The sequence below is a fragment of the Triticum aestivum genome, chromosome 6B (assembly GCF_018294505.1).
Source record: "Triticum aestivum cultivar Chinese Spring chromosome 6B, IWGSC CS RefSeq v2.1, whole genome shotgun sequence".
Classification (NCBI taxonomy): Eukaryota; Viridiplantae; Streptophyta; class Magnoliopsida; order Poales; family Poaceae; genus Triticum; species Triticum aestivum.
The window spans coordinates 545,557,047-545,576,747 of record NC_057810.1 but is presented as its reverse complement, the minus strand read 5'-3'; the positions used below and the strand labels follow the sequence as shown (position 1 = coordinate 545,576,747).

General features: G+C 49.0%; 3 protein-coding genes across 3 annotated transcripts; 1 reads left to right on the top strand and 2 right to left on the bottom strand.

Moving 5' to 3' along the window:
- Positions 1-586: 586 nt before the first annotated feature.
- On the top strand, positions 587-4,623 carry LOC123137916 (uncharacterized). The gene is made up of 4 exons (XM_044557806.1): positions 587-864; positions 1,356-2,205; positions 3,240-3,668; positions 4,139-4,623. Exons 2-4 carry the CDS (start codon positions 1,425-1,427, stop codon positions 4,303-4,305), a joined length of 1,377 nt encoding a protein of 458 aa, XP_044413741.1. The 5' UTR covers positions 587-864; positions 1,356-1,424; the 3' UTR covers positions 4,306-4,623.
- Positions 4,624-8,875: 4,252 nt separating this feature from the next.
- Positions 8,876-11,622, bottom strand: LOC123137914 (lipid phosphate phosphatase epsilon 2, chloroplastic). The gene is made up of 4 exons (XM_044557804.1): positions 11,174-11,622; positions 10,099-10,324; positions 9,644-9,717; positions 8,876-9,420 (listed from the first exon to the last, which is right to left on the bottom strand). The coding sequence occupies exons 1-4, from the start codon at positions 11,465-11,467 to the stop codon at positions 9,196-9,198; spliced, it is 819 nt and encodes a 272-aa protein (XP_044413739.1). The 5' UTR covers positions 11,468-11,622; the 3' UTR covers positions 8,876-9,195.
- Positions 11,623-11,811: 189 nt separating this feature from the next.
- Positions 11,812-15,964, bottom strand: LOC123137915 (lipid phosphate phosphatase epsilon 2, chloroplastic). The gene is made up of 4 exons (XM_044557805.1): positions 15,432-15,964; positions 12,927-13,152; positions 12,496-12,569; positions 11,812-12,271 (listed from the first exon to the last, which is right to left on the bottom strand). Exons 1-4 carry the CDS (start codon positions 15,705-15,707, stop codon positions 12,044-12,046), a joined length of 804 nt encoding a protein of 267 aa, XP_044413740.1. The 5' UTR covers positions 15,708-15,964; the 3' UTR covers positions 11,812-12,043.
- Between the last annotated feature and the right edge of the window lie 3,737 nt (positions 15,965-19,701).

The window sequence follows — 19,701 nt, the reverse complement described above, 5'->3', positions numbered from 1 at the left end:
GATCACGATCTTTCATCTCATCCGTGAGCGAAAGGCAGACAGGGCGCGTCGGTGGCATGCGGAAAGAAACCCCGGGAAGGCCCGAGACTTGTTGACAAAGACACAACATATTCTGTTCCCCACGAGAAGGAGAAAAGATAACGCATCCATCCAAGCCACCCACCCAGATACCCACACGGCCACGCGGGGGCCAGCGGTCAGGCAGGCCAGCTGCGTGCGTCACGTGGTCAACTGACCTCGCCCACGCGATTCGGTGCGGTGCAGCAGCCAGAGCGAACCAGCCAACAGCAGACCCCCTGCGCCCGCGCCCGCGCCCGGTCGTTACCCACCCGGACGCAACCGAGCCGAGATCCATCCATCCCCAACCGTGCATTCCTCGCGCCCCCCACCACCCAGTCACAATCCCCTTTCTTCCCTTCCAAGAATAGAGGAACCCCGGCGCACCCGACCTCCTACCCGCGCCGCCGCTGACGCCTGGGGCCCGCGCGCCCGGACGACGGTGCGATCCGACGGAGCCGGCAGCCTCCTTGTTTTCTTTCGTGTTTTCCAGGCAGTGGCAGAAAAATCCCATCCCCCGGGGCCGAAATAAATACCAAAAATCAGCGGCGCTCTTTCTCTCTCCCCTCCCCTGTCTCTCTCGTCTCGAGCGAGGAGGTGTATTTTATTTTAGCATATATTTTCCTCTGGGGTTGCCGCCTGGCTGGTCCGTCTCGCGCCGCTTATTTTGCCCTGCCCTCATAACTTTCGAAAGGCGAGAGGCGGCGGCGGCGGAAGGAGGAGGACGACGAGGTGCTGCCGCGGCCTAGGGTTTCCTCCGACCAAGCGAGACGCGGAGGCGCCACCTCCCTCCCGGGCGGGTCGCAGGTGACTATTTCCCGACGAATCTTCTACGCCGCCTGGGTCTGGGGATTAGTTTTCCTTCGAGCGGTTGCGGTGCTGGCTTCTGGCGTCGGGAACGGAGGTGGATTTGGGGGGCTCTTCTGCGGGTCGCGTAGGTAGATTTGGTCGTGTTCGGGGTCGAATTTCTGCAGCGGCGCTGTTCGATTCAGGGCGTGTTTGATTGATTGCGCGATTCGTTCTCGCCGATTTTTCCTAAATTTGGGCGAAGAATATTGTGGATTTCTCCTTTATTCCCTTCTTCCGGATGATTTGAGCGGCTCATCTCGTCGGTATCTTATGCTGCGTATTTTTTCCGAAGGTTAGGGGTAGGGTGCCTACGTGTTTCGGTGCAGATGTTTCCGAATATTTTGGATCGAAATCTCCTAATATTGGCGCCCTATTTCTTCTCCCCAAGACGGGAGGGAAGAGGATTTGATCCATTCTAACCTGCTCTGGTTTTGTCTATTGTGATTCAGGACCTCGTTGGTGCGAGCAAGGCGGAATCTACGGTGACCACCCCTTCTGATTCCGGCAGCCACGTCCCCATGCCGACCATCACGCACTACGTCTTGGACCCCTTCCTGGAGACCGGCTCCCTTCCCAACCTCCAGAAGCTTGTTCCCAAGCCGCCTCCAGCGGCGCCGCTACCCCCTGAGAAGTCCTCCGAGAAGCCCATACCTGTGCCGGTGGCTCCTGCCAGGACCACCACCTTGCCAGCGCTCTACTCCACGCCCGAGAGCACACCGCTGCCAGACTCGCCGTCATCGTTCCCTGGAACCTGGTCGCCGTATCTCATCAACCATAAACGTCGTGGACCTGGCCTGATCAAGACATCTTCCCAGGGTGATGTCGGAAGTGAGGGTAGCCTGCCGAAGTTTCCCGAGGGGCTACCTGCTTTGCCGAAAAGGTCTGAAGCCTTTCAAGTGCAGGAGTCTGAGTTTAGGTTCACACAAGAGAGTGATGGTGTGGTTAACAATGGTGTGGAGGAGACCTTGGATGAGCAGAATGAAGGGGTGCAGAAAGGCAAGGTGACCCTTTTTGGCCAAGATGAGCAGGATCAGCCCGAGTTCGAGTTTCAGCATGAAAGTCCAGATGTGTTGATGAGACCTGTCAATGTTGGAAGGCTTGTCAATGTTGCAAGGCTTGTCAACAATGGAATGCCAAGAAATGGCGAAAATGATGCCTTCTTGGAACCTCAGGATTCACAGAGTGTGACTAGTAACTCCGAGGCTGAGGATGCTGGTGGGCAGGGGTGGTGGAAGCCCAGTTCTCCTTATGGGACGTCTGCTGGCACACCTGGTGCAGAATTTTATGACGCATTCGAAGGTACCACTCGGTTTATGCTAATGCTATGCTTTGCCCATTTGTTTTTAGCAGAGTAGACTCTTGTTTAGATATCTTAGATTGAAGATAGCAATTAGTTTGTGTATATGCTTTGCATCTTCTTTGAACTGATCTCTCTGGTCGGTTGTTCCTGTTTACCCGCAACAACAGTTCTTGAGCTAAAACTGGAATCTAAACACTTATTTAGATATCGTTGGTTGAGGATAGCAATTATTTTGTGTATATGCGTAGCATCTTGCTTTAAACTGATTTCTGTGGTTGGTTGTTCCTGGTTGCCTGTAGCAACAATTTATATCAGTTATAAGCTGGAAATAGTGAAACAAATTAGCCCCCAAAAAAGGAACTCCATAGGATAGAATACTCTTGGTTTAGTTCTCTATATATTCCAGAAGCTCAGAGTCATGTTTCCTGTGCAACTTGCTACTGCAGTTTACTATGATATATTGTTGAACATACTTCTCTAGTGAGTCAGTCCTGGCCTATATGTTATTTGCCTTTATGCTGATGCAACACATGTTTCTGATAGCGTTTGCTAAGATGGGCATTCCTAGGTTTCAGGCACTGACTTGGTTCCTAACATAATATTATGATGTTTATATAGGCTATATGCAGGTTTATTGTGTGTTATCTTCCTGTGGCTGAACTGTTATCATCTCAGTGTTTCTTTATGGCTTCCTATATTTGGTTGAGGCCTTATAGTCAATGTGCATCTGTCTCATATGTTTCTTTTGGGTTGGGTGTAGTCTGTCTTCTATTATTGAACCATGTGAACCAATCACTGCTAGCAGTATGGCCATGAGCTAAAGTCATTTATTAATGAATATGTCTATGATCTAAAAGTAATACTCCTAAGTGATATATCCAAGATTTCTTTATGCTGCATGCATAGTTTGTCTAATCACTTGGTTGTATTCTGCTATTGATGAGATTATCTTTTGCCTCCTAATTTGACATGTATGCTTGTTGTTTAATTTATAATGCTTCATTGCACTAATTCAGATTTGTTTAAAATGTAGAAATATCAAGCGATGGTGCAACTCGATCTTCTCGATGTGTTGATGATGAGTACCGTGAAATGAGGTTAAGCATGTTGACAGAAATTGAGGGTAGGAAACAAGCTGAGGAGGTAGCTGAGACCTGGCAAAAGGAATGGAAAAAGCTGAGTCATCACCTATCGCTGATCGCCTTGTCACTTCCATCTCCAACTGTAGCTGAGAACGATGATGATACAAGTGCGGATCCTGGAGCCGAGTTGTGCCAACAAATAACTGTTTCACAACTGGTAGCCGCTGCTATTGCCAGGGGAATTGCTCGTGTAGAAGTTGAATCAGAGATGGAAAGTGTAATTTCAGCAAAGAACTTTGAGATCGCAAGGCTATCAGATAGGGTCCAGTACTATGAAGCAGCAAACAGGGAGATGTCTCAAAGAAACCAAGAAGCTATCGGTACTCATACTGAACTCAATACATTAATCTATGCATTTTGTACATATTTTTACCTAGTACTCCCTCCGTTCACTTCTATAAGACGTTTCAGGCGAGACCTTTATTTATTTATTTTAATAAAAGTTGCGGTGCGGTTTTACCCCACTGTTTATAGTAAAAAAAAGACGTTTCAGACAGCTCACGTTGAACTGTTCTAGGTGATGTCTGAATTGTCTACAACGTCTTATAAAAGTAAACAGAGGGAGTAGTATTTGTTAGCTTCCTTGTTGGTGTCAACTGTTAATCTTATTGCACATAAGCAGAATTTTTCCTTATTGAATTAACCAGACATGCAGTGTTATGTAGTTGCCTTGATCCTTGATGTATGCATATCATGCTATTAGCTGTTGTGTGAGAAACATTCATTGGAAGATTCAAAATGAAATGTGGTTTTAGACTTGTCCTAAATGTTTTCCTCTTATGTCTTACAGAGATGTCCAGGCAACAGCGGAACAAGCGTAAGATGAGGCAGAAGTGGTTCTGGGGTTCAGTTGGCATAGCAGTTACCCTTGGCACAGCAGCCATTGCCTGGTCCTACATGCCCGCAAGCCAGTCCCAGGCAGGGGACTCGAATAGCACCAACACCAACAGCGATTAGAGCTAGCTGAAGATGCATCTTCTCCATGCAGAGGTCCTAACGAAAGCTCTAACTATACTTCCTAGAGAGAAAAGAAGCTTGTATAAGTTTTCTCTTTTGGTGATCGGCTGTGATCACTACAATCCTCATTTGCCGCTTCCTCTGTAAAAAAAAATGTGGAATGGGCCATCTCCGTCCAGGATTGGCTCGGCTCCCCCTTACCGTAAGTCCCTCGTTGCATAGTTGGTTGAGCAAAATAATACGAGGAATGTGGATATGAGTAGTAATCGTCCATGGTGAACTCAAATGGAGTTGATTTTGACAGTTGCAGTTTTGATCTGGGTCTTGTTTACTCGAGCAAGATTTCATTGCCGTGAAGTTTCTGTAGGTTTGATTATATGCCTGTTATTTTACGTTTCTGTGTTTCTCAGTTGCTTGGAGCTTCCATTTTGTTGGTGGCACTACCGCTCTTACAGCTCTCTCTTCTTTTTTATGGGTAGTCTGGCCAGCAAAGAGAGAGAGGAGAGGGCGATTCCAGCCTTACTGTGCCCTTTACCTAGCCAATGGTACTCCACCCGAAAGACGTTGTTTTCTACTCCTTCGGCTCTTTATTCAACCAACCTCTTTAAACTCAGCAGCCGACATAGCTTGCCCCGCGCCTCGTCTTAAGCAAGAGGAGTAGGACCTGTCTGTTGCCAGTAGGGCTTGGCCCGGTTTCTATAACTCTCTGTGCTCGTGGTGATGGATTGCAAGGCTGTTCTGGGTGGGGCTCCAACCGATACTGCTTCAACGATTTTTAGATATCATTTCAAGGAGCGAGTGGCTGTTGTGGTCTTTTAAAGCCTGGTACGAAGAGGATGTTTGCATGTGTTGCTTTTTTGTGCTGTTGATTTAGTGTAATTTTTAATTTTTGATTGGTGGCATGCAATTAGAGGAAGAAGACTAATATGGTTTTGAATGTGATTTATTTTTTATTGATTGTTCTACGTTCAATTGTTTATCCATTGTACTAGAATGCTTTTGGGTAACTATTAAAAAATTCAATCCCCATGGGCGAAGAATTTTTGGTCGGCAAATTCGAAGGAATCATTGAGTGAAAAAGGAGCAAAGAATGACAAAAGACGAGACTCTACTAGTCTTCACTCTTGTGGTTTCCTCTTCCTCGGTTTCTGTTTTCTTATTCGGGATCTTGCTTTTCATGGTTCTCATCTCTGCAACTCGCGATTTTCGCGAGAGAACCAAATCCAAGTTGGTGAAGATCATGATTTGGGCCGGCACGGTATTGGGATCGTTTGATAGATTTCCTTGATTTGATCGCTACTTAATAGGCGTGCGCTCAAAGAATACAAACAGGGTCGCAAACAAAAAGGGGATGCCATTTGGGCTGAGGTGCTCCTTACAATCTCCGGAGTTTCAGAAACATTGATGATCCTAGATTTGGCATCCTCAGGACATGGTAGTACCTGATAGATTTGAATCATTGTAGAATCTGTTGGATTTGTCACTCTCAGAAGCATTGTATTCCCTCTGTAAACTGGGAAGCACGTGTTCACCCGACTGATATTTTCATGCGCGTCGACTGTTGGAAATATGCCCTAGAGGCAATAATAAAATGGTTATTATTATATTTCCTTGTTCATGATAATTGTCTATTGTTCATGTTATAATTGTGTTATCCGGAAATCGTAATACATGTGTGAATACGTAGACCACAACATGTCCCTAGTGAGCCTCTAGTTGACTAGCTCGTTGATCAATGGATGGTTACGGTTTCCTGACCATGGACATTGGATGTCATTGATAACGAGATCACATCATTGGGAGAATGATGTGATGGACAAGACCCAATCCTAAGCATAGCACAAGATCGTGTAGTTCGTTTGCTAGAGCTTTTCTAATATCAAGTATCATTTCCTTAAACCATGAGATCGTGTAACTCCCGGATACCGTAGGAGTGCTTTGGGTGTATCAAACGTCACAACGTAAGTGGGTGACTATAAAGATATACTACAGGTATCTCCGAAAGTGTCTGTTGGGTTGACACAGATCGAGACTGGGATTTGTCACTCCGTATGACGGAGAGGTATCTCTGGGCCCACTCGGTAATGCATCATCATAATGAGCTCAATGTGACCAAATGGTTGGTCACGGGATCATGCATTATGGTACGAGTGAAGTGACTTGCCGGTAACGAGATTGAACGAGGTATTGGGATACCGACGATCGAATCTCGGGCAAGTAACGTACCAATTGATAAAGGGAATTGTATACGAGATTGCTTGAATCCTTGACATCGTGGTTCATCCGATGAGATCATCGTGGAACATGTGGGAGCCAACATGGGTATCCAGATCCCGCTGTTGGTTATTGGCCGGAGAGTTGTCTCGGTCATGTCTGCATGATTCCCGAACCCGTAGGGTCTACACACTTAAGGTTCGGTGACGCTAGGGTTATTAGGAAGACTTGTAAGTGATTACTGAATGTTGTTCGGAGTCCCGAATGAGATCCCGGACGTCACGAGGAGTTCCGAAATGGTCCGGAGGTGAAGATTTATATATGGAAAGTTGTCATACGGTCACCGGAAAGGTTCGGGGGCTTATCGGTATTGTACCGGGGCCACCGGAGGGGTTCCGGGGGTCCACCGGGAGGGGACACCTCTCTCGGAGGGCCTCATGGGCCGTAGTGGGCAGAGAACCAGCCCCTGGAGGGCTGGGCGTATCCCCCCTTGGGCCCATGCGCCTAGGGTTGGGGGGGGGAACCCTAGAGGGGGCACCCCCTTTGCTTGGGGGGCAAGCCCCCTCCCCTTGCCCCCCCTCTAGATCTCATCTAGAGGGGGGCGGCCCCCTTCCCCCTTTCCCTATAAATAGAGGGGCGAGGGGAGGGCTGACGAACACACCAAAGGCGCAGCCCCTCCCCTCCCCAACACCTCTCCTCCTCCGTTAAGAGCTTGGCGAAGCCCTGCCGGAGTACTGCCTCTCCACCACCACCACGCCGTTGTGCTGCTGCTGGAGCTCTCTTCCTCAACCTCTCCCTCCTCCTTGCTGGATCAAGGTGCGGGAGACGTCTCCACTCCGTACGTGTGTTGAACGCGGAGGTGCCGTCCGTTCTGCACTAGGATCTTCGGTGATTTGGATCACGACGAGTACGACTCCATCAACCCCGTTCTCTTGAACGCTTCCGCTCGCGATCTACAAGGGTATGTAGATGCACTCCTATCTTTCTCGTTGCTAGATGACTCCATAGATTGATCTTGGTGATGCGTAGAAATTTTTTATTTTCTACAACGTTCCCCAACATCGACCGCCTCGGTGGGTGTTTGATCTGTTGTTGATCGGACGGTCATGAGCCACCTAGATCGATAGGGATCACCAAGCCACCACCGAATGTCGGCGATAGTGCCTGAGTATGCCAACTGAACCCACCTACTTCACGTTCTTGCAACTCCACCCCTGTTACCCTTCTTGCAACTTCATTGCTGCCCCGCTTCACGTTCTTGCAACCCCACCATCGGACGGTCAAGAGTCAGGCGGTCAAGAGCCAAGGGTAACTGCTATGCCAATTGAACCCTTCAGCTACTTCACATTCTTGCAACTCCACCCGTGTTTCAGAAGCGTTTCTGCAACTCAGCACTTGCCACCATCGGACGGTCAGGAGCCAAGGGTAACTGCTATGCCAATTGAACCCCTCACCTACTTCATGTTCTTGCAACTCCACCCGTGTTTCAGAAGCGTTTCTGCAACTTAGCACTTGCTGCAGACAGACTACATGGCCAGGTACGCCCGTGCTCGCCATGGGCTCGCTCCGGCAGCCGTCGTTCGTCGACAAGGTAGGCCTTCGCCGCCCCACTTCCATCTCTCCTCTTTTTTTTCGCCGCCTCACTTGTCGTCGGCGGGGCAGCCGGCTGCCCTGCCGCTCAAATCTCTCCTACCACGAATCTAGATAGGGATTGCCAAGCCACCACCGAACGTCGGCGACAGTGCCTGAGATCCGCGTGGCCTGGTCGTTGTTCCAGCGGTGCGCGGCACAGCACATGGCCTCTCCATCGATGTTGTCGGCGTCGAGGGAGCCCTCCCTGCTGAACCATCCCGGCTCTGCGTGGCATTTTTTCTAAAACAAAGCCCTTGTTGCAATAGTTGTTTCTGAAACAAAGCTCTTGTTGCGAAGAGAAATCATACGCAGAGATGTTTTTGCAACGTCACCAATGCTTCTGAAACAAATATCTTGTTGCAATAGTCACCAATGGGTTTCTCAAACAAAGCACTTGTTGCAATAGTCACCGTTGTTTCTGAAACAACACTCTTATCTGATTTTATCTTTGTGGGCGCATCGGTTTAATGAACCACATGAGGGCGTACTAGCCTGGTAAACCACTACATACAACCAAGACCAACAAACCCTAGTCACTCTCTTGGCTGAAAGCTTATGCAGGATGAACACTTGGCCAGTGGCCACGCCCCAAAAAAAATCTGTTAAACACGAGTGAAGAGCCAGTACGTATTCATCAATGTGTCAAAAAATCTCCTATCACACACGACGATGATACTGAATGATTTACCGTGTTACATCCAGAATTGCATCAGCAACAACTGCGTAGTACCGTGTTACATCCAGAACTGCATCAGCGTCAACTGCATATTGCCGTGTTACATCCAGAATTGCATCAGCATCAACTGCATCCGCGAAAAATAAAGCATGAATGAACGAGCCAAGCAGGCAAGCACCAATTGTTTGATACAGTATATGTTACACGGGTCAATGATATACAGTAGTAAATCAAATCTGCCGTCTGTTCTGTTTAGTGAATCATCGTGCGAGCTCCTTTCCACGTGTAATTCCCAGAGGGTGCGGATAAAACCTTCTGTGGCCGATTGGTTTCAGCGTCCATTAACCTGTTGCGTGCTATCTGTATCATTACTCATCCTTGAGCCAGTGCTGAATGATGTAGACGACAAAGGAAACACAGAACACTACTGAACCAAGGACGACCGGAATTTGAACCCACAACGAGGAAGCAAAAGCATCCCGCACGAGCAAATGCCAGAGCGCAAACCACAGAGTGCTGAAGGCTAATCCTACAGCAGCGCCCACGAGAATCTGGTTCAGTGTGTGGAGACGCTGCGACACCCGTAGCCATGACTGCACACACATAAGGGGGTTAAGATTAGAATGCGCTAAAGAACTTAAAGACTGTAACCCAAGAGCATGATCCTGTATTTGGGATGATTAAAGGTGGAAGACTCTACCAAGTACTAGGAATTGATTATAACGCGCTAAAAAACTTAAAGATTGTGTAACCCAAGAGTATCGTCCTGCAATTGACATAATTAATGTGAAAGAGTCTGCCAAGTAGAATTCTTACTAGATAGGAGGCCAATGCTACAGTTGTAGCCCCAAGAATCATTGCCAGATAATTTGTCCCAAGCCAGGAGAACACTGTGTTGCAAAAAGAGCCACATGAGATAAGTCACACGTTCCTTTTCATCCGACAAACAGGTGGATATTGAAGTGCTAACATCCATGGAGGTATTGTTATACTCAAACCTCTAACTGATAAGCATCTTAGTTTCTTTCTTTACCACAAAATATGAAAATAAGCACATTATTCATAATTGAGTTTCCATCCATTGTGTTTACTAGAATAGAAAAGCCATATAACAAAATCTGAGGAAAACGTATAGTTATGGACATACTGTGTCATGATTAAAATGAATTAGGACGGAGGTCCAGTCAGCACTTATGCTTTTGATGCTGCCAGGAGAATATACTGAAAAATAGTATGATGGTTTTATGAATCTTGATTCTTGAAGAGCTTACCTGAAAGAACTAGAAATGTTGCAGCATAGAAAATGGATTGGGCATGGGATGATGGCATCCCAGGATCAGACCGCAAAGCCGGTGCCGGCCTTTCGTGGTTGAGCAGCTTTTTAAGAATGGACGAAAGCACAGTGTTTGCAACCGCACCCATCAAAGCCCACATAATTTCAGCATCACGCTTCCAAAGAGCTGCAAGAGCAAAAGAAGCAGCCACCAGCCATTTACTCTGGCATGCAATGGTAAAATTTCAGTACAGGATCCGGAATGCCAAGTAAATAACACAGACTTTTTTCTCGATAAACAGCACACAGTTAACCTTTACATCCATTTAAATGTGATTTCAACCATACTGTTTAATCACATCTCAGAAGGGGAGCCTTGGCGCAGTGGTAAAGCTGCTGCCTTGTGACCATGAGGTCATGGGTTCAAGTCCTGGAAACAGCCTCTTACAGAAATGTAGGGAAAGGCTGCGTACTATAGACCCAAAGTGGTCGGACCCTTCCCTGGACCCTGCGCAAGCGGGAGCTACATGCACCAGGTTGCCCTTTTTTTTTTGTTTAATCACATCTCAGTAGGAAGCTTAAGCTGGAGCATCTAAGTTCCTCTTTGAAAAACTAATCAGATACAGCCATACAGGTATAAATCAGGCATTAGATAACTAAGATACTCCACAGCCAAACAAACTAATGTGTATGTAGAAACAGTTCATAAATAATGATAATATGAAAACAGCTGAGCTCGGCACACATTATTGCAATTAGACACCTACAAGCGACAATGATACTCTACTAAGCAATGCATATTCTCTGCAGAGACCAAATCAGAATATTCTGGCCTGGCATTTCAGTTCCTTTTCGATAAAAGCTTCATCCCTTTCAGTCAGCCTGGTAGAGTTCGAACTTTCAGTTACCACTTGACCTCATTTGAAAGGCATCAGCACTGGTTACAAATTATCACTACTCTGTGATTAAGCAAAGCTCGTGCTAAGTCGTAAGACATATGAGATTCCGAAAAGCATCAATATGCCATATGAACATATACAAATCACAGCTTCATAGCAAAAGCGAGCACTGACCATACGATTCAGCGCCGCCTCGACGGGTGTCCACCGAGTCACCGCCGCCTCCGCCCTCGGACCGGGCAACTTCCCGCCTCCCAGCATCGCATCTCCCTCCCCGGCAGAAACCCCAGGCTCCCGGAATGACCCGCTCCCGACCATGGCCATCTCAGCCATGCACACGCCAAGCCGCCGCGGCGACCTTGGTCGCCGGCTACGCGGAAGCGAGAGTAGCCGGCCTTTGCGCTGCGGGGGGCGATTCAAGCGCGCGGGCTCGACGCGCGGCCATGGGGCTGGTGGCGACAGGAGCATGGTTCTGCTGACCGCCAGCGTGGGAGCGCGGGAGAGGCGGCGATGATGCGGGGGAAGGGCATCTCGGCTATTGGAGGATTTTGACGGGAGGGGATTTCTCCGGGGGAGGTCGGGTTTGGATGGATCGTGATGCCCCCTTGGAGTTTTTGGTCAATGCGTGCTTATTTGGTGGAAAATGTGGAATGGACTTTTGTGCAGAAAACTGCTGCATGTTCTGTGAATTAACGCGTAGTACACGCTTCACCGTCGGTAACCTTGTTTGTTCAAATAAGGACAGTAACCGGTCCTCCCATATAACAACTTATCAAAATAGACGTGAGTCAATGAATCGTAATGAACGTAGCTAAACGAAATTCGTATGTGTCCTTAAGAACGCTTTGCTCACTATAAAATTGTTTGATATGTTACAAGAATCAATAATGCACACCAGAAAATCAAAACTGCTATCTGTTCTGTTTAGTGGGCTTTTGAAGCACCACCCAAGCTTCTTTCCGCGTGTAATTCCCAGAGAGTGGGGATAAAACCTTCTGTGGCCAACCGGTTTAAGTATTCATCAACCTGTCGCGGCTATCTGTATCATTGCGCATCCTTGAACCACTGCCGAATGATGTAGATGACGAAGGCAACACAAACCACTTCTGAACCAAGGCCGACTGGAATTTTGACCCACAACGAGGAAGCAAGAGCTTCCCGCACAAACAAATGCCAGAGCGCAAACCACATAGTGCTGAAGGCTGATCCTACAGTAGCGCCCACAAGAACCTGGTTCAGTGTGTGGAGACGCTGCGATATCCGTAGCCACGACTGCATGCACGTAAGGGGGTTAAAGATTAGAATGTGCTAAAGAATGCGAAGATTGTAACCCAAAAGAGTATGTCCTGCAATTTAGATGATTGAAGGTGAAAAAGTCTACCAAGCAGAAATTGACTAGAGTGAGCTAAAGAACTTAAATATTTAACCAAAGAAGAGTATGGTCGTGCAATTGAGATGATTAAAGGTGAAAGAGTCTACCAAGTAGAAATTCTTACTAGATAGGCGGCCGATGCTATAGTTGTAGCCCCAATAATCATTGCCAGATAATTTGTCCCAAGCCAATAGAAGACTGCGTTGCAAAACAAGCCATATAAGATAATTCACGCATTCCTTTTCATTGAACAGGTGGACATTTGATTGCTAACGTCCATGGAGGTATTGTTACAAACTTTTAACTGATAAGCATCTAGTTTCTTTGTTTAGCACAAAACAGGCATATTATTCCTAGTTTAGTCTCCGTTCATTGTGTTTCCTAGAATAGAAAAGCTATGCAGCAAAAACTGAGAAAAAAAAAGTTACGGAGATACTGTGTGCCATGTTTAAAATGAACTAGGACCGATCTCCTGTCAGCATTTATGCTTCAGATGTTGCCAGGAGTATATACTGAGAAATAGGATGATGGTTTAATGAATCTAGAAGAGCTTACCTGAAAGAACTAGAAGTGTTGCAGCATAGAAAATAGATTGGGCATGGGATGATGGCATCCCAGGATCAGACCGCAAAGCTGGTGCCGGCCTTTCATGGTTGAGCAGTTTTTTAAGAACCAACGAAAGCATAGAGTTTGCATACGCACCCATCAAAGCCCACATAATTTCAGAATCACGCTTACAAAGAGCAGCAAAAGCAAAAGAACCAGCAACCAGCCATTTACTCTGGCACACAATGTTAAAATTTCAGTACAAGGTCCAGAATCCCAAGTAAATAGCAAAAGCTTTTCTCTTGAAGGTAAATAGCACATAGTTAATTATCTAAATTCCTCTCAGAAAATATCAGATACAGTTGCGCAAATCAGGCATTAGATGGAGTCCCCCCTCCCCTCTCCCCCTCGCGTCGCCCCCGCGGGCGGCCGAGCGGGGCAACCCTAGTCGCCGGCCTCCTTCTTCTCCCTCCCGTCTCCTTCCCCCGCCGCCGCCGGCTAGCGCCGCTGGGCAAAGCCCTGGTGGCGCCGGCGCCGGCGGGAAGCTTTCCCCCCTTTTTTGCTCAGCCAAGGGTTGGCGCCGAACGATCTGGCCGGGCGGGGGCCCCGCGCTCGCGAGGGGCCGGCGGCGCGGCAGCAGGCGCGGGTGGTGACGGCATGCGCGGTGGCGCGGGCGGCGGGGCCAAGCGCGTGAGCGGGTCGTGCGGCGGTTCTCTGGCGGATGCGGGTGCCGTCGGGTCACCCGATCTGGCGGCCTGGTCCAGGGCGCTACGGGGAGCGGCTGATCGCTCTTCGAGCGGGCGGCAGACTCGGGCCGGCGGCCTGGATTTGAGCCAGATCTGGCAGGGCGGCGCGGGTCCGGCGAGGTACTGCTGCTCGGGATCCCTCGGGTGACAGTGGGACGGCCTGCTGCTCCTTGGCAGTGGTGGTCTGTGCTTCAGGAGGTCGGTGCTGACGGCTTGTCTCTCTGGCGTGTCGTGATGGTGCGGATCCGGTATGTGGTAGTGGATGTCGTTCGTCGGCGCGCAGGTGTAGGGAGCCGACTTGGTCGGCACGGGTGCAAGCTTATGCGTTAGTGCTCTTCTCTCTTGTTGCGTTGTGGTGGCGTCGATCCGAGGTTGCTCGTCGGGCGTCGCCGTGCTGTCGGACAGATCGGCACCATTGACCACGGACATGGCGTCGTTTGAGCGTGCTCACGGTGGCCGTCGGTAGTCACCGGGTTGTCTCCCCCTGGTGCAGCGGGATCGGATGGGGATACAAGCGTGGGCGCTTCCTACTGCGGAGGTGCCGACCCAAACCCGCTGGCTGATGCTGGGCTAGGAGTGAAAGGTGGTCCCTTTCACTCGTACTACTGTGGTCGGGTGCTCGTGACGGAGATGGTCGGCGGTTCCTAGGGGCATGGATGCCGGGGTGGCGGCCCCAGACGGTGGGTCTCATGTTTGGCTTTCTGGCAAGCTTCATGGTGGCGGTGGTGGCTCCATCTTTAGGTCGTGAGGGTGACTAGGGATGTAGTGGCGGGAGGCCCAGGACTGCTCTGGTAGTGCCCAGATCTGGGGTGGGCAAGCTTGACCCTCGTTGTGGTAGTGGCCGGGTCTCCTCGTGGTGGTGCAGGCGAGTGACCGAGCGAAAGCTCCGCACTTCTAGTGCGGACAACGGCGATGCATGTGGGTGCTGCTTGCTTCTTGAAGACGGCGTCGTGGATCTCGTACCTGTGCCAGGGCTCACGGTGAAAATCGTTGTCTGCTCTCAGACTCGGCAGCGGCGACGCTTCGCGCCGTATCCCTCCTGGGGGCGTTGTTTTTGAGCTCAGGGGTCCCTGTCCGAGCCTCGGCGAGGTGTTAGGCTTGTTCTAGGCTTATGTTTTATCTGTTGATCTGCTGTGTAAGGGGGCCTCCCCACCATATTGTATCGTTCGGCCATGTACTCTGGTTTGTTGCTTTATTTATAAAGCGGGGCAAAAGCCTATTTCGAGGAATCAGGCATTAGATGACTAAGATAGTCTACAACTAAACAAAGTAAATGTGTATACATTTTTTTCTTTCAAAAAAGGCTTCATAAATAATTATGTGTATACAAAAAAAAAACTAAAAAAAACTTCATAAATAATGTTCACACAAGAACAACCTAGCTGGCCACATATATTGCAGTTAGACACCTACAATCAACTTTTTTTTTTAAAAAAACAGCTACAATCAACTCAAACATAAAAAGGTAGACACCCACAATGATGCTACTAAAGCAATGCATATTCTCTTCAGAGATAAAATCAAAATATTCTGGCGTGTCAGTTCCTTTTTGATAAAGCCTCCTGCCTTTCAGCATGGCAGGTTCCAACTTTCAATGATCAGAAGTCATTTGAAAGCATCAACACTGGGTCCATAACTAAGCAAAGCTAGTTATACTACAGTTAAGACACTTATTTGAGACGGAGGGAGTACGAGATTCCGAAAAGCATCAACGTATGCCATACGAACATATACAAATTGCAGCTTCTTAGCAAAAACGAGCACTAACCATCCGATTCAGCGCCGCCTCGACGGGCGTCCACCGGGTCGCCGCCGTCTCCGCCCTCGGACCGGGCAACTTGTCGCCTCCCAGCATCGCCTCCCCCTCCCCAGCAGAAACCCCAGGCTCACGGGATGACCCACCCCCGACCATGGCCATCTCAGCCATGCACAAGCCGAGCCGCCGGCTACGCGGAAGCGAGAGTAGCCGGCCTTTGCGCTGCGGGAGACGATTCAAGCGCACGGGCTCGACGCGCGGCCATGGGGCTGGTGGCGACAGGAGCATGGTTCTGCTGACCGCCAGCGTGGGAGCGTGGGAGCGCGGGAGAGGCGGCGCTAATGCGGGGGGAGAGCATCTCGGCTATTGGAGGACTTTGACGGGAGGGGACTTTTCCGGGGAGGTCGGGTTTGGATGGATCGTGATGCCCTCTTGGCGTATTGGAGTGATGGGATTAGGAAATTGCCGTCAAAGGATTGGAGAGATGTTTTCGGGATGGATTAGAGAGATGGTTGGTGAGAGCCTGAGAGGTCAAGACAGATTTGAGTCAATGCGTGTTTATTTGGTAGAGAGAATATGCCCTTTGGCACAATATTTCTCTGAGATGGACTTTTGTGGCCTTTTGCGCTAGAGAGAAAGCCTAAAAAAAAAGTGCTGTGCTATGTCCCTGATTTTAGGGCTTCAAGTCATAATATAGTCATGACGGTAGTGCAACCAGAATGTTGCAAAAGTCCCCAAAAGGAATACAGAATAAATCTGGAAAAGTTACATATAGCATGACTCGAATATGAAAAAGCTATATATAGCGTGACTTCGTGCCGGGCTTTTTTTAACACAGTACAAACAGACACTCATATATATGCACATACACACATCCTCATGAACGCACGCATGCACGCACTATCCCTATGAGCACCCGAGAGAGACTTCGTAGTTGATAGGAACGTCTCCTTTCACTAAACGCACATCGCTAAAAGGTCTGAAATAAATCCAGAAAAATGCGGGCACCAATATCAAATTTGAGACTTATAACCTGGTGGGACGGGGACAATCCAATCACAGGTTGGTTCGCACGCACCAGAAAGACCTCCCAACTCTCTTTTAGATAATTCCAAGTGCTGTAAAAAGAACTTAACAATTGGACCATAACAACATATAACTTAGATAAAAATCACCGCTTAGCTCATATATTTTTCAAGACTTACAGAAACATTTGTTGAAATCATATCTCATACTCGTAGGTGTTTCTATGTATTCTCTAATGTGGAGCTCCCAAGCTTCATGATTGGCCTGGATCATGTCTATAGAGCTCAAGCTCATGCTTTTGCGGCCATAAAGGCTCCTCTAGATGTGAGCTCGACATGTTTCTCACTTCCATTAGTTAGTTATCCACAACATAGAAGAAGTATACAATCACCCAAGCATTCGAGTAATTCATGATTGAACAATTTTTAAGTGGAGTGCGCCACATGGTTTTTGTCCAAAATTGCAAATTAAGTGTCTCGCTCCATATGATTCTTTCTCGGGATAAAACAGAGTTAGGGAAGCGGCCACCTAGATAACCCATTCACTGAACCAGAGATATGGACGGCCGTCATCGCTTCGCCTGCTGATAAGGCTCCAGGCCCGAACGGATTTTCAGGCAACTTCTTATGCGCCTGCTGGAGCACCATTAAGCACGATATCATGGCCGTGTTCGACCACTTCTACAGCCTTGCGGGGGGCAACTTCTCAGCTCTAAACTCTGCCATGATCGCTTTGCTGCCAGAGAAGGACGGGGCTACTTGCATGGGCGACTTCAGATTGATCAGTCTAATTCACTCGATCGCCAAGGTGCTGTCAATGAGATTGGCAGCAATCACCGGGACGATTATTTCCCCTACACAATCAGCTTTCCAGAGGGCAAAATGCATCCATGACAGCTTCTTGCTCGTCCAGAACAACGTGCGCGCTCTGCATCGCCATAAAACGCCTGCTCTCCTGCTGAAGCTTGACATCGCCAAGGCCTTCGATAACATGTCCTGGGAGTTCCTCTTCGAGCTCCACGACAAGACGGGCTTTCCAGTGCGCTGGAGAGATTGGGTATCCCTCCTCCTCTCCACGTCCTCTTTGTCCTGCCTCCTCAATGGCGTTCCAGGCCCCGCGTTCATGCACCTGCGCAGGCTAAGGCAGGGCGACCCCCTCTCGCCGCTACTCTTCATTCTCTGCATAGATCAGCTGCACCGGCTTCTTCAGGCTGCAACTTCCGCGAGGCTCTTGTCCGCGGTGCCTGGGATGGGCGCGCGCATACGCACCAGCCTCTATGTCGACGACACCGTCATATTCATCAACCCTGTCAGGCACGAGCTTGACGAGCTCCTGAACATCCTGCACCACTTCAGCGAGGCTACAGAGCTGCGAGTTAACTTGGAAAAATCCTCGATCATCCCCATAGCCTGCGAGGGAATAGACATCGCCACGGTTCTCCAAAACTTCAGAGGGATCATCACAGCTCTACCCACTAGAGATCTAGGGTTACCAGTCACAGTCGGCAAGATTAGGCTAGTCCACCTCCAGTTCATATTAGATAGGATTCAAGCGCGACTGGCTGGATGGAAAGGGCGGCTCATGCACATTGCGGGCAGAAGAGTGCTCGTGCGGTGCGTCCTCTCAGCCATGCCAACATTCGCCATCACGGCTCTACGGGTGCCGAAGCGGTTCTTCAAGGACGTCGACAAGGCAAGAAGAAGAATTCTTTGGGCGTAGGACGAAGATGTTTCAGGAGGAAAATGCAAGGTGTGCTGGGCGACAATCACATCGTTGGAGCGCAACGGCGGGCTGGGCATCCACGACCTGGACAAATTTGCTAGGGCACTGCGTCTGCGCTGGCTCTGGTTCTCGTGGACGCGGCTGGACCGTCCTTGGGTCGGCTCGGGCACTCCATGCGACGCCTCAGATCAAGCCCTGTTCGCGGCCGGCACATTGGTCACCATCGGCAACGGCGCTACGGCTTCATTGTGGTTATCCCCCCGGCTAGGAGGAAGACCTCTCTGCCAGAGGTCTTTGTGCACTCCATCAGGAAAAACCGCTCGGTCAGGGAGGCGTTGCACAAAGACAGGTGGATCCTGGACTTATGCCACGGCGATCACGCGAGCATCATGCACAGAGTGCTGCAGCTTGCCAGGGAGATCTGCGCAGCCAGCATCATGATGGAAAATGGAGTGGAGGACACAATCAAATGGACCATCAACAGCTCTAGCCAATACTCGGCGCGCTTAGCCTATAACATCCAGTTCCCAACACCAAAAACAAATATCAACTTAAGAGGATCAATCTGGAAAATTTGGGTGACAGGCAAGATCAAGATTTTCCTTTGGCTATTGCACTTGGACAGGCTATGGTGCTGCGACAGGCTGCAACGTCGCGGCTGGACCAACAGCTACTTCTGCCATTTATGCTTCAGGAATCTTGAGACCTCCTTCCACCTCTTCTGGGAGTGCCCGACCGCCATCCAGGTTTGGGACAAGGTAGCCTCATGGCAAGGCTGTAACGCCCTGGCTCATGCCTGCTGGAGCACAGGAACGACTATGGGCGACCGCGTTCAAAGGATCATCGACCACGCCTCCCCAGGTACCCGCAGAGGGACCAAATCGCTGTTGGCCCTTGTATGTTGGCAGATTTGGCTCGAGCGAAATGCATGCACGTTCAGAGGGAAGACAACTTGCGTGAGGAGCATCACTGAAGCTTGCAGGCGGGACATGGAGCAATGGAGGGTCGCCGGAGCAAAATGCATGGAGCACCCATTCGGGGATGTACCGTGAGAGATCACGTATATGAGCACTCCTGCCTGAACACACAAGCCTGTAATCTTCTTTTCACCCCTTGATCACTTGATCAACACTTGTTTCCCGCCCTCTCTCTGCTTAATGAATGAATGCCAGCCAAGTTGGATCTTTCAAAAATAATTGTTACAAAGTATGAAAGGTACCTACAAGGTAGTTAGCCAAGGTAATGCTTTGTGAGCTGGTGACATGGCAAACAATTTTAGTTTTACTTTATCAGTGATGCAAAAATCAACTTAAACATCCCACATATTTGATAAAATAATGTCCTGTATTGATACTGATCTTCTGACCCACAACCTACAAAAAGGTTTAGCATGAAGCACTTCAAGTAGGCTTGAATATTTTTTAGGGGTCAATGACAGTAGGGAGAGGTCCCTACTGCCTAAATTAAATGTAAATAAAGTACAAAAGTACACGGGGTAATTACATCACGAACTGAAGGGGGGGGGATCAAAGAG

Excerpts from the sequence above, each read along its gene's own strand:
- LOC123137914 (XM_044557804.1), bottom strand. The coding sequence starts at position 11,467 with ATGCTCCTGTCGCCACCAGCCCCATGGCCGCGCGTCGAGCCCGCGCGC. Across the intron at positions 10,325-11,173 it reads AGGCGGCGCTGAATCGTATG|AGTAAATGGCTGGTGGCTGC; the intron begins GTCAGTGCTCGC and ends ATTGCATGCCAG. Across the intron at positions 9,421-9,643 it reads TAGCATTGGCCTCCTATCTA|TCATGGCTACGGGTGTCGCA; the intron begins GTAAGAATTCTA and ends ATGTGTGTGCAG.
- LOC123137916 (XM_044557806.1), top strand. The coding sequence starts at position 1,425 with ATGCCGACCATCACGCACTACGTCTTGGACCCCTTCCTGGAGACCGGC. Across the intron at positions 2,206-3,239 it reads ATTTTATGACGCATTCGAAG|AAATATCAAGCGATGGTGCA; the intron begins GTACCACTCGGT and ends TTTAAAATGTAG. Across the intron at positions 3,669-4,138 it reads AAGAAACCAAGAAGCTATCG|AGATGTCCAGGCAACAGCGG; the intron begins GTACTCATACTG and ends TATGTCTTACAG.
- LOC123137915 (XM_044557805.1), bottom strand. The coding sequence starts at position 15,707 with ATGCTCCTGTCGCCACCAGCCCCATGGCCGCGCGTCGAGCCCGTGCGC. Across the intron at positions 13,153-15,431 it reads AGGCGGCGCTGAATCGGATG|AGTAAATGGCTGGTTGCTGG; the intron begins GTTAGTGCTCGT and ends ATTGTGTGCCAG. Across the intron at positions 12,570-12,926 it reads AACACTTCTAGTTCTTTCAG|TCTTCTATTGGCTTGGGACA; the intron begins GTAAGCTCTTCT and ends TTTGCAACGCAG.